Genomic DNA, 13,816 nt, shown 5'->3' with positions numbered 1-13,816 from the left:
GTCAATTTAAAAGACAATTTTGCAGAGATTTTTGTGTGAGATGTAGATGTTCACAGAAAAATGAATTCCTGAGGGAATTAAATATCTGTCTCTTTAAACTTTGCATGTGCCACTATGTTCACCAGGTAGTCAGGGAGGGAAGTTTGCTGATGATTATTAAAATACAAGAAACACCACTTCAGTGAACTCTGTGATGTGACCCATAGCAGATTACGTTTAATAGGATTACATTTTTCCTGATCATAAAAACATCGTGACTATAATCCTGAACAATTGTGTTAAAAGTGCAACAAGACTGAAAGTCTAGCAGTTAGCATCCTAGCAGCACTGTGAGCTCAACGCTAACGATTGCATGCTGACATGCTTGCAGTGACGATGCTAACATTATTTAGCGGGTAGGCCTATAGTTTTTGAGATTTTCACCATTTAGTTTAGCGTGTTGGCATGCTAACATCTGCTAATTTGCACAACTTCCATTAAATAGTTGAGATATTTGAGTTTGGATAAAAATGGCCATCCATGACCAGAGAAGAACACGTGTACAGTAGATCATTTTAATTGTTAGTGAATTTTTCATCGAGAACATCTCAAGAAAGAGAAGATTTTTTTTTGTCATGTGGTTTTCAGTCAGTGTTGATACAAGATAAAGTGATCATTTTTATTAAAATGCTATCATTCCAAGGCTCATCCAACAACCAGTGTCAATGAATACTATAATATATGTTATACTATAACACAAATAAAAACATCAATTTCATATATCAATAAAACTTCTTTAGTAAATAAAAACGTTTTTTTTCCTTCGGCAGAAAAAACATAAACAATACAAAATACAAGCACGGCAAAAGTATTACATAAGAACAGGAAGTGAAACCAAAAGGTGAGGCCTACTGTTTCTCAGGAAGTGGATTATCAGTGTGTATGATGCAGGATAAAGAGATAAAGTAGGACATTCATTTTTTTTTGTTTTTTGTTTTCTTAAAAAAATGACATAAAAACCATAGAGGATAAAATACCACATCAGACATCAAGGGATAATCCTATCCATTCAGTTGGGATTTTTTTTTTCCAATCAAATGTAATACATCCATGCAATATCATCATTTTTCAAATCATATTTAACTTGACCTTCCTCTATCCTAAACATCTGTAACATGGTTCAACAATCGTCCCTTTTCAAAGAATAGACACACAATAAAACCATCCAAAAGAGAAAATGTGGACTGAATTCGAAGTCCAAAAACAAAAGCTGCATTGTCCTTTGACCTCCAGACTCATCCACAATGACGCAGACAGTCTGATAGTCCAGGGTTTATCACAATTTTCAAGGATCCCCTTAGGAAAGAGTTTATATCCGGTTGTTTCATCTGAGCTGAGTTTGTTGGTTCAGACATACTGCTCTTTGGGGAAAGTGTATGCCGCCACTCCCGGGGGAGGAGAAGACAGGCCTTGAACCGAGGGGTATTTAAAGATGGCTGTGGTGTGTGAAGGAGAGAAGGTGTTTTTTGGCGTGTTGGTGCTGCTGCTGCTGCTGGCTTCAGTGGTGGTGGGTTGTGAGGCGTGGTAGGGGTGGTGGGGCAGAAAGGTGAGTTGAGGCTTGATGGGAGGGGAGTAGGGTTCTGGGTAGTCCTCCTTGTTGCAAGCCAGTCTGTAGCTCACATAGTCCGCTGTGTTTGGAAGCTCCTCATAAAACCGTCCAGAGTGCTGGGGAGAAATGAGAGACACATATTAAACATTTATCCAAATTAAAAAACATGTAACGGATATACACATGCAGTCATCTAATCAGCCAGATCTAATCAGCCAGAAACCACGTGTGTGCTTGTGTTTAATGCCGTACTAGAAATGTACATTCATAAATACTGGCAGAAAAAAAATGTAATTACAGAGGCTAAATTCAAATATGAGCAAACATTGTGGAAAACTCAATTTACTGTATAAATTTGCTGTTTAAATGACGAGAGGAACAGAGAAAGTCTGTCTGCTTTGACTCATTTAGCTTCTGGGTGTCTCCGTATGCCATGACAGTGTGAAGGTGAGTCAGCAATGTTTTCTGGGAAGTGGAGTACAAGGAGTCTGGTGACTTTGCAGCACGGTCTAATCATCCAGAAGGACTAAGAATCACCTGTGTTGGCGTGAAGAGTGTTTAATCTGACTGCTGCATCTTAAGGGAGGAACGTGAGGAAATGCAATTAAATACAATTAGGTTTGGAAAGAAATGCCCACTACAATTTCACAAAAGGTGAGGGAAACAAATTATTCCCTTTTGCACAATAGGTACTGTTTTAATGTGTCATGTGTAAATTACAAATGCAACACTTAGATTACCTGGATGTCGTCTGCTGGTCTCTTCCTTATTGGCTGGGACAGTTTTCTGGACGGAGAGTCACTTCTAATCAAAAAACAAATAAAAGTCAGTGCAGATGGTGATGGAGGATAGAAAGCATGTTGTGGGGGAGACAACAGACGGTTTACTTACGAGGAGTTGCCTTTTCTACTTCGTATTTTGAGCACCAGAACTGTGATAGTAATGCCCATGAGAACTCCGGCAGCCAGTAATAAGGCAACTACGCTGATGACATCACCTGTTGCAATCTGCGGTAGAGGCTTTTCTACAGAGAAACACACACACACACACACACACACACGCACGCACACACACACACACACACACACACACACACACACACACACGCACACACACACATCAATAAGAATTCAAACAGATTGTTTGTTTACAGTAGTTTTGGGGAACAGATTCAGACGAGTCCAGCCTCCAGGTAAACATACCTATAATGCTGACCTCCACAGACGCCGATCGTGTCCCGATGCTGTTGGTTGCATCACACACATAGGTGCCTTGCAGGTCATACGTGATCGGCCCTTTAAGAGTCAGGACGTTGTCTCGGACCTCAGCATTGCTTGGTATGGAGCCATTGATCCTGCAGAAAGTACGGAAAATAAAACTTAAACAAGAAGCACACACAAGTTGTCCATGTGAATGACATTTTCACATTTTTTTTCCCACAAGATATAATGAACAAAATAGTTAAAAACTGGGCAACAGTCAGTCAAACTCGTCAGATTTGTTCCTAAGTGGCTTGTACACGTGATCATGGTGAACATTCTGCATTCCTCTAGTGCCAAGCCCAAATATTAGCAAAAAAGGACAGACTTTGTTACATTTTCTGACCCACTTCAAGTACATTTCAACACAGAGCTGTACTCACAGTCTCCACTGATACAGAGAGACGGCTGGGTTGGCGTCAGCCAGGCAGCTCAGCTGGACGTTCTCTCGGTTCAGGTACCAGTTTCCATCATATCCATCCACTGAAACCTCTGGCTCATCTGGTACCGACACAGACATGTAGAAATAACAGAAAATGACCTTTTGATAGAGCTTTGATCTTTTTTGTGTGTTATTTTATATCCACTGCTGACACTTATAAATGTGACTCAGGATAATGGGATTCATCATTATAGGAAGCCATTAATCTGAATCTGATGGAGAGCTTTCTATTTAAGTTTCTCAAGAAAAAATGTAAGAAAGTAAAAAGAAGAAGATTTTTGGGAACAAGGCAGATAGTTACGCGTGAAAAAGACTTACACTGAATATCGAGGGTGACGCTGTCAGTGAAGACCTCCTCGTTGTAGGTGGTGACACAGGTGAGCGTCTCCTTGTGTGTTTCTCTGCTGGGCACCAAAATGTAGTCGCTCTGGATGGTGAACGTCCCGTCTGAGTTCCTGTACTCCCGGGAGGTCGCTTCCCCGGGAACCCTCGTCTCCCACCTGCTCACAGAAACGTGGAGAGACAGGCTGTTTTGTAGTGAAGTGGGATTTAACCAACTAGTGCAGCTCAGTCCACACGCTGTAGTAAAACTCCAAAAAAGCACTTTGAGCTGAAGCACACACCTGATGGTACCGGGTGGCTTTCCGTTAGCAGAGATGCAGGTTGCCACCGGCGTTTTCACATTGGATGAACGAGCCACCAGCGTCGGCGTGGACAGACTCATCTGAGTTGTTGGCCGAACTGAGGGAATTAAAATAATCATGTGCCTTCACATTTAACGTCTTACAAAAGAATGAAAATCCACGTGCATTTCACTCGAGAATCACATCCTCAGGTCTTACCGTAGACAGTGAGGTTGACAGTGTTTTCCCGGTTCCCCGCAGGGAACGTGGTGTATTCACAGATGTAAGTGGACTCATCGGCGAGGCGGAGCGAGGAGAAGCTGATGGTGGTGTCTTCCAGAGTTGGGGTTCGCCGCCTCACTGCTGCGTTCTTGAAGGTGACTCGGTCCCTGTAGGGCGGGGCCACGGACACACCCAGGGAGGGGTTGGCGATCGCCACGTTCTGCTTGGTGCCGTTCACCAGTTTCTGCCATGTTACCTGGAGACAGAAGGATGGATGAAATGGGAAAGAAGTAATGATGAGGGGGAAGTGTAGAAGAGCTCTGATATGAATCACCAACATCTGAAACCTTTATAACAGTTGCTTATTTAAGCATCCAGCAGTTTGGAGTCATGTTTTGACCCTTAATGGATGTAAGTTCAATATTCACTAGTTCTGTTTTTTGATCTTTACCAACTCCTGAGGGATTATCTGGCTTTTAGCTGCTTAATGTGTCCTTGCTATAACTTATATACATGTGGGTGTAATTCACAGGTGGATGATCGGATACCTGGGAGATTTTGACAGGCGGGGAGCTGTTGATGAACCGACAGCGGAGATCCACTTTTGAGCCAACATACCCCCACTTCCCATCGTCCATTTCCACAGTCTGCCCATTTACTCCTGGAGGAGGAACACAACGTAAAGACATTTTATTTTTTTAAATGCTTTACTTGAAGTGGGCACACGCACACACAACTACACAGCACCAGACCATGCAAGCTGTTCACATGCTGAGCTGATGGAGTGAGCCGAGCTGTCAAAGGTGATGCGTATGAGCAGCGTGAGAGGCGGGCTGAGGTCAAAGGTTGCGGATTAGAGTGAGGTATAAATAAGCGTGATTCGTTTGGTTGCGGTTCCCACTGACTCACTGATCTCCTTTAACAAATCCACAGCGTGCGCACCCAGTTCTTGCGTGTACACGAGTCACGTGTGTTTACTTACTGATATACAGGTAACATTAACGGTGGCACACTGAACTAAACAACTCACTTCTTAATACGTTAGCATCTTTCATCCCAACTCTGTAGCCAAAGTACACGATAACATCACAAACATCGATTTGATCTATTTGGCACGACAACAGGGAATGAATGGAATGGATTACTAATCTAAGTAATGTGACAAAGAAGGAAAATGTTGGTCAATCAATAAAAGTCATTTTGGAAAAAGCCATTTCTGACATTACTAAAGTATGCCTCGGGTGTATTCAGCTGGTCACTTTTAACATTTAATATTACAAACCAGACTGGAAATGTTCCGTCAATACAAAGCTGCATTAGACGGCGTGAATGCAACCCATACCCTGGGGTGAGTTCCATTTGATATATTGTATTTTTAAATACGCAGATACAATGAGGTGCCATAGTTCACGTTTCATCATATAATCCAATAGTTCCATGTTTCCATGGAGGGATAACGATCAGTCCATCAGCCTTTGGTCTAGACTCTTTCAGAGGCAACCATTAAAAACACTCAGGGCTGATCACCAAAACTAAAGCTGTCCAGCTCTCTGAAAACATCCTCCAGCTAACCAGGAAGTAAAGATTTCACCCATTCATGGTATTTTGGCACCCTGAATTTTCTGTCAGCGCTGTGTAGGAGCTTTATTATAAGAAAGTACAGCAGTAGCAAGATCAGATTTCAGATCAGTGATCTGAAATCAAGCAGAAGTGGAATCACTACTCATTTTCTTCTGACATTTTAAATTTGGAACTTATAATTTCCTGTAGTTTAGTATAACATGACATGACATGCAGCAAATATTGATCCTTTTCTTTGTTGAATTGTCCAGTGCAAGTCCAACAATAGAAGTGCTGAGTGTGGAGTACTATGTTGAAATCCCCATTAACCTACAGTATGTTCTCTCAGTCAGTATCTATGAGAACCAACAGTCACTCTACTGATTGGCTTACACAAAGCTTAATGCATGGTGAGGGGTCAATTCTGGATCCATTCCTGCTGTCTGCGTACCTGATGCCCGTCGACCTCATTGTTTCTTCATATTTCATCATCGTTATGCTGACGACATCCAACGATATCTCTCATTTAATGAAACTAGTCAAAATGGTACAATTTATAGTACAATAAAAGAAAAGGTTTTCTTCACCATTAATATACAGTATAAATTCATAATTGGCCCAGACACTGTTACTATATGCAGAATTGGTCCCATCATTCAAATTAATAAATCGCCTAATAAAAATCTTGCCATAAAGATGGACCTCCCTCTGAATTTTAAGCATAATGGGAATTCATTGCTTCTGTCCTGCTACTTTTCAGTAAAGAAACATTAAAAACTTCTCCTTCTCCAAAAAAAAAGACATCCATGTTTTTACCATATCACAGCTGACAACTGACCTCTCTGCAGCAAGCCTGTTTTTTTTAGATTTCAGTCTTAATTTACAAGGTAATGCAATACCAGGGCCCTGTGTACTTAAAATCTTTTGGAACAGCTGTTTTTAAATTCATCTTCCTACAGTAATAATTACATCAAATTAGATTTTAGCTGATTACATTAGGGAGGGAGACAGAGTCTGCAAAAGACAGCAAGACAACAGACCAACATAAGAGTTACAACAGTCTAATTCTCTGTGGTTTTAGTGCAAGAGAGCAAGCGGTGCATTTAGATTCTGGCCTGTAGACCACTACCTGCGAGTGCCCTGATAAATGAAAATGAAATGGCATCATATTTCTGAATGACATAAGAAAATCCTTCAACAATGAGCCAAATAAAGGTCAAACACAGACTGAGCCTGTGTGAGAACAGGATGCCAATAAGCTCTGAAAAACAGTGAAGAATCAAGGTCTTTGCAAATTCTCAAATCTCTCTAAAAAGGGAGCAAGCAGATTCAACTCCTCATACACCAAAGGAGGTCAAACAGAAATGTCGCTTCACGCTCTGCTTTGCTTTGCTGCAACATTTGACAGAACATATGGATGATTTAGGTTACACTGACCTGTCACATCAGCATCTCATTCAAAACCACAAGAATTAAACTTCGACTGATGGCAGACTTAATTATGACATTAATTCTAAATTGATTTGTGAGACACAAATGCCACGGAATCCCAGAGAAAAGGCACGGCATGTTAATGCCATCACCTGATGGATGAAAACACAAAGCCTCAGTTAGTTGATGATGATTATGAGTGTGTGTATTAATTCCCTACTTTAATAGATTTGTTCCGGCTCGTCTTATAATACATGTCCGCAGAGAAATGTAAAACTATATTTGATATATACGGTTCATGTGCATGTTCTGTGCTTGCAAACATGCACGCAAAAAGCTTAAATGCTGACATCAATCATCAAAAAAGATGACCAACATCATCATGATGTGAAGTACAATCTGAACCACATGTGTGTTGTTGTATTAATACTTTTAATAGTTTTGCATTAGAACAAGAGTTCACTGCGCCTTATGCCGACTTGCACCATTGTGTGTGTGTGTGTGTGTGTGTGTGTGTGTGTGTGTGTGTGGGTCATTGGGAGGGAAGAAGGCCAGCAGTGAGAGTAGATTACAGCATTTAGGATATTAAAGTGCATCCGCATCATAGCCCGCTTCCTGTCGTACATATGGAAACTCACAATATTGTGAAAACGTTTTTTGATGATTCAATAACCCTAACAAATGTGTTTGTCTGTCAATATTTGACTGTTTTTCGAATATTTACTAAATGCCTCACAGGAGTCAGAACTACTTCTTATACTATACGACTAAATACTACTATGTGATACATGTTAACCTGAGAATTTAACTGATGATTCATTTAATCATTTATCATCTGCAACATTCTTCCATTTCCCAATTTGACACCTGGAAACTTAAAAAACATTCTCAGTAAATAAAGAAACGCCTCAAGTCATTCTGTTAGTTCTATCAGTGATGCTTTCTATCTGGGAGGTTAAATACCTTTCACTTGCTTCTGCTTTTTTTGTGTAAACAGTGTGCTTTACACACACACACACACACGTATCCCACAGAGAGTCCCCCCTACTGAGCTCTATTGCTGAGCTGATTAGGGGCTTTAGGTGAGGACGGAACAGATGGGGAGACTACCTCTCTGTAAGGGCACTCACACTAGGCCACACATGTTCATATTCGCCGGTTCCCCATCTCTCCCACCTTCCTCTCTTTTCCGCTGCGTCCATTGATATTCTTCTATTGTTCAGACTCTGGGAAATGACCTCACCAGCCCTCCCGACAATGCCCTATAAACAGCAGCAGCGCGCTGGCAAGAGACCACCATGGGAACGTAACAAAACAATAGCAATATTGTTTCACACTTGAATGTCCAACATGCACAAACAGCTGCAGCATCACAGCGTGGTGCTGGTCCCGTTTTGCTCATATCCTGTCTGGATATCCTCCATCTTTCTTCATCATTCTCATTATGTGAAAAGCCATTTTTAGACTTCAACAGAGGGGCAGCAGGTTTTGCTGTAGGCTTTTTGGCAAAGACTTTAGATTTGGGCATACACCAATAACAGTAGCATACTTGTTTTAATCTGTTTTGTTCAAGAGTGTTCTGGCCACTGATACTATAAAAGCAAATTCATCCCCTTAATGGCCAACACAGTTCTATGGCAGGGTGTGAAAAGATCTACTGATTCATAGGCGACATGGACAGAAATGGTCTATTTTTTTTTTTCAAAATAATGTATTTCAATCATAAGTATCATTCTGCCACATGGTTTTTTCTGCCAGTAAAGATGACATTACGACTACAAAATGAAACATAGGTCTAGCCAACAAAACCACTTAGATGAGTTCAGGGGAAAAAATGATTGGTTTTAAAATGATTACGTCCAGTTAGGCTTAGGCAACAAAATAAGTTCACTCCACAACAACACAGAACGCCCGTCTCATGGTTGGAAGTCCTGTGTTGTTGTGAAGCGATCCAGACACAGACATTATGATAGAGCCATGTCACATGTGGATAAGACATTTCATTTACGAAGAATTGAGATTTTTGAGATTTTTTTTAAAATGTTGCACACAAAATGGATTTAAAATGCATGCAAATTTTACAGAAAAAGAAGGCAAAAAAGAAAAGAGCCAGCTGTTGACACCAAATCAGTATTACAGTTATTTACAAATCTTCGTCTCGGACTAGATATAAGAGGCTGACATCATTATCTGCAGCAGTAGGATAATAAAGATCATCACGTCAAACTGCAACGTTTCAAGGCCGAACAAACATCTACCTTCTGACCCCATGAGACGGAGGAGAAAATGAAAAAAAAAAAACACACTGAGAGAAAGAAGAGAGATTAACCGTTTAATCTTTAGGCCATCAAATCTGTGATTGATCGGGGATTACACACTGTGTTTATGTCTTTGGCCTTGTGACTTAGTACAATGTGAGGGAAACTGAAGCACAGTCGAGGCCAACTGACACAAAAACACACCCAATGCTCAGACTAGAAACGGGCCGAGAAATGAGGAGAGGTTCAACTGGTTTGTCACGACTACCAGATCCTGTTACTGTTGTTTCACATATTTATTCTCTTAGCCAAGAGACCGCAGCGTGACACCAAAGAACAACTCTACCAACAATGGAAACTGAGATTTTTGAGACATCCCCACTTTGCCAAATTACAAGTGCGTCTCCCGATTTTTTTAGCTGATTGAAATGGAGAAAACACGCCTTCTATCATTAAATCAATTATAATCTCTCATTGTTTTTGATTGGGATATGCTTGGATATGAGTGTGTGTGTTTGTGAGTTTGTGTGGGTGTGTAATCTCTGTGGCACTGCGGGGAACGTGGAGTGTGCACTTGGCCGGTGTTCAGCGGGCAGCTCACCGGATTATGATGACTGTCGCCGCGTCTGTTTTGGGACATGAGAGGAGAATAAAAAACCCAAGAGAGGAGAAGTAAGGAAAAGGTTTGTGGAGGAAGATCAACTGATTGAGACAATGAGGGAGGGGGGGGGGGTGGCATCAAATGGGCCGACTCTGGAGAGGGAGGCGTACAGAGAAGAGACGAAACAAAAGAGGAGGAGGACAGGAGGGCCGTGTGCTTGTGCTGGATTATTTCTGTGGGGTAGCGTCTGTGTGTTCCAGCTGTGGACAGTGGATTACACAAAAAAAAAGGTTCATAAGGATGTCTGTCTGTCAGCCTTAGTTGGCCTTTTTTCGGTGTCTTCCTGCAGCGGAGGTCTGCACACTTCTACGTGAAGAGATCTCAGCCGTTGCCCGTGACAGCACTCACATCAAACCTGCTGGGCCCCCCCTGTCGGGTCTGCACCAGCTGGGAGAAGACAGACACACTGCGGTAACAGTCAGCAGCCTGGGACTTGGCAGCGATCATGTTGTTATACCCTTCCTGCTCCCTGTGTCGCTCTAATCCACTGCTCTGTCCTTCGACATGACAATCCCACACATGGCGTGGCCTCACACTCAGTAATGACACATACAAGCATGTATGCACACCAGCAAATGACTGCTTAACTAGCGGAGGGGAGGGGAGGGGGGGGGGGGGGGTGTTCCACTGACTGAGTGAAAAAAAAGCAATCACAGCAGATGTCACACCGGCTAAACACATCCGTATGCCACCACAATCGCTTTTGTCATTACGTAATATACCATCACATCAAGCCCCTTTTATTAGACGGACACAAGTCTTTGTGCCTGCTTCACGTTTGGCCCCAGCTTAGCCTGATTACACAGCTGCACCTGTTACAGCGAAGCAAGAGTTACATTCATTCAAACACACACACACACACACACACACACACACACACACACGTATACTGTAAGATGTGGGGATGCCATCTGCAGGGGCAGCCACATTTTCCTGTGATTACAGCAGTGCACCTGCTGAAGGCAGCGAGTTTAGTTTGACAACTGTCTGGGACTGATTGAAAAAAAAAACGCAACAGCCTGTTGAAATGGTCTGCTTTGACTTGTGCATTCATCTGCATTAAAAGTCATGATGTTTCAGAGATTAAATCATTTGATTAGGGAAATGTTATGACGTTTGATGCTCTTAAACTGTCAGTGTTACTTGAGAGGATATTCAGAATTAACTTAATTTTAAATATCATGAAAAACATCAACAACTACGCCTTACATGCGGTTTAAAAGCTAACCTTTATTAATTGTTCATAATAATATATTGATAATTTACAGTTCTGTTGTAAGAACTCTCACACAACTCAGCAACCCAAAAGTTGTTCTTATTAATCGCTTATAATCTATTATCTATATGAATAAATTATTATTATTATTATTATTATTAATGATGAATTCATCAATCTTTTAATTTTACTAAATGGATTAAAATGTTGAAATATATATTTAAATTAGTGCATATGTAGCATAAGTGTAAAATACACATAAACCACTAATAACACCATATATTCTTATAAACACAGAATTTTTCATAATAAAAGCCTGAAACAAGAACATACAAAGGGTTATGAAGCAAGGATTCAAACTGCAACAATAACGTTGTACATTATGCTGTGATTTCTTCTATGAATGCCTCTCCTCCCCTGTGTCTGTAACATAACCTCCTTTGTGATTGGTATCGATTAGACACACGTCAATAATGTCTTTCACCTGGATGTCACTATTATTAAACAGACACTGAGAAAAGCAGCCTACCTGCAATTACACAAGTTGTTATCAAGAATATCCCAAATCCAGTGCTGTCCATGCCCAGACCCCCGTTGCCAGCTTCTCGCTGTGGTTAAATTCCCAGTGTGCACTTGTTTTTACGCCTCGTGCCTCCCAGACTGAGCGCGCGGCGGCTGCAGGTTCAGCGTCAGGTCTCTCCGTCGGGGTCCAGTCAGGTCTCCATGTATGCTCCGAGCACACGAGCCTCTTATTGCCCAACAAATATTTCTCAAACTTACAACTCCGCAGCCCGTGTCACTTTTTCTTTCTTCCACTGTGATGCCGACTCCCCCTAACGGAGCTGCGACTGCGTCCGTCTGGCTCAGGTTCGGCGGGGATAAAGCTGCTTAACGCGTGGGCAGATTATTTCCGAGAGAGCCTACCACCAGTCCCAGCGACAGATAACTGAGGGGTTGAGCAGAGCAGACCGCCGGCCGTCCAGTGTGTGGTGCACGTTTAGAAAAAGAAAAAAGAAAAAAGGCGAGGCTATTTTAAATGGGCAGACTCAATAGATGCAATTAGGGTCCCAGACAGGGACGTAGATACTGAGATTAGCTCCCGGTGGCTGTTGCACTGATGCCACCTCCCACTGATGAAACTGAGCAACCATAAAGCAAAATAAATGCCTTCACCGTTCAATAATGTGTGGTCTCAAATCACCGATCAGTGCTTTTGACTTGGCTAGTCATTATTTTTGCCTCGTCTCCAGGTACTGCACTTTTGGTACAGCATTTATGAAGGTGATAAATTATGCCAAATTTAATTAAAGCATATATAATGTTTCCTGTGTGAGACCTCACATGCTCTGTAGGTTATAAATGCATGCTGACATAAATCAATACAAATGGTGAAGCTGACACTTGCCCCAGGTGAACTAATTGCTTCATTACATGAGACTTGTTTGTTGGATTCGTAAACTAAACTAAAAATGAAAAACCACTGTAATCCAAAACATAATAGGCCCTATAAATCGTGAAAAAGTGAATTTGTGCATGAACGCTCCTGGCCATTTTAAGTATACATTTATAAATCACAATGTTGTTTTATGCATTTGTTATTTAAAACATATACATACAAGTTAAATACTTCATAAAGGAGACCAAATAAATGTTGTTAGGAAGAGAAATCTCTCTTTTATTAAACAAACAGAATGTGCAGTAGCATTTCACTTTAGATTCAATAGCATAAGTGAAGAAAATGGATGAAATTGAAACTGGAAAATTGCAGAACGTACTGGGAGAGTAGAAGGGAGAGAGATGTAGGAGGAGTAGGAGGCTGTGAGTGAATGTGCCTGAAAATGAAAAAGATGATGTAGGTTTGGTATGATTTCCCATAGGAAATGATCATTTTTACATCATTATTCAAATTTTCATTGAAATTCATGTTAAAAAGATTATGGTGTGTTTTTGTAGGGATGTGCATCAAACAAAGATGTGTTCTGTTGTCTTTAGAAGATGACGTAAAGGCCGGAACATCTCTGCAACACATTTCATTTGTCACACATTTCGCCTTTAACAAATATTTTGCCTGGGATTTAAAAATTGTAGTAGGCGGTATTGAGATTTCAAAGAAGAAGAAAAAGATGACACTATCTGTGACTATGTGGGAAGGCAGTGAATAAGTATTCATTCTGAAATGTACCTACAAAATGTAATATTACAATACTAATTATCTGTTGTTCTAGCATTTGGCTCTCAAAATGAAAATAAAAATACTTCCACTGAATGATTTTGGTCTTCACCCTTCACTGAGCTTCCTGTGACCCACCACTGGCCTGTGATACATGCTGTGAATCTGCATAAAACTCCTGAAATTCCTATTATTGGCCTTAGGGTGGAGACACTGAACCATTTTACCACTTTGTTTACATTTGGTATGACAGTGCTAGACATTTCTAGAGGGTCAGAAATTCACTGTGGTAGTATATGTTAATACTGTGCAAACAGGATGACAATAAAATGACATATCTCTTTAAGTTCTCTTAAAATATAACGTACGGTTGTCAATCTTTTCTC

The 13,816-nt window shown here is 41.1% G+C and overlaps 1 protein-coding gene across 2 annotated transcripts; it reads right to left on the bottom strand.

Annotated features, from left to right (window-relative positions):
* Positions 1 to 419: 419 nt before the first annotated feature.
* Positions 420 to 12,244, bottom strand: nectin1a (nectin cell adhesion molecule 1a). 2 transcript variants are annotated; one of them, XM_084029039.1, is made up of 10 exons: positions 11,790 to 12,244; positions 4,683 to 4,795; positions 4,132 to 4,390; positions 3,913 to 4,030; positions 3,608 to 3,789; positions 3,231 to 3,348; positions 2,791 to 2,942; positions 2,480 to 2,612; positions 2,329 to 2,389; positions 420 to 1,704 (listed from the first exon to the last, which is right to left on the bottom strand). In XM_084029039.1, the coding sequence occupies exons 1-10, from the start codon at positions 11,839 to 11,841 to the stop codon at positions 1,387 to 1,389; spliced, it is 1,506 nt and encodes a 501-aa protein (XP_083885165.1). In that variant the 5' UTR covers positions 11,842 to 12,244; the 3' UTR covers positions 420 to 1,386. The 2 variants fall into 2 exon arrangements, with proteins under 2 accessions (XP_083885165.1, XP_083885164.1); XM_084029038.1 differs by having other exon boundaries at positions 423 to 1,704; positions 2,329 to 2,392; positions 11,790 to 12,241.
* Between the last annotated feature and the right edge of the window lie 1,572 nt (positions 12,245 to 13,816).

Source organism: Eutrigla gurnardus (assembly GCF_963514095.1).
Source record: "Eutrigla gurnardus genome assembly, chromosome: 15".
Classification (NCBI taxonomy): Eukaryota; Metazoa; Chordata; class Actinopteri; order Perciformes; family Triglidae; genus Eutrigla; species Eutrigla gurnardus.
This window is presented reverse-complemented; position numbering and strand designations above follow the sequence as displayed.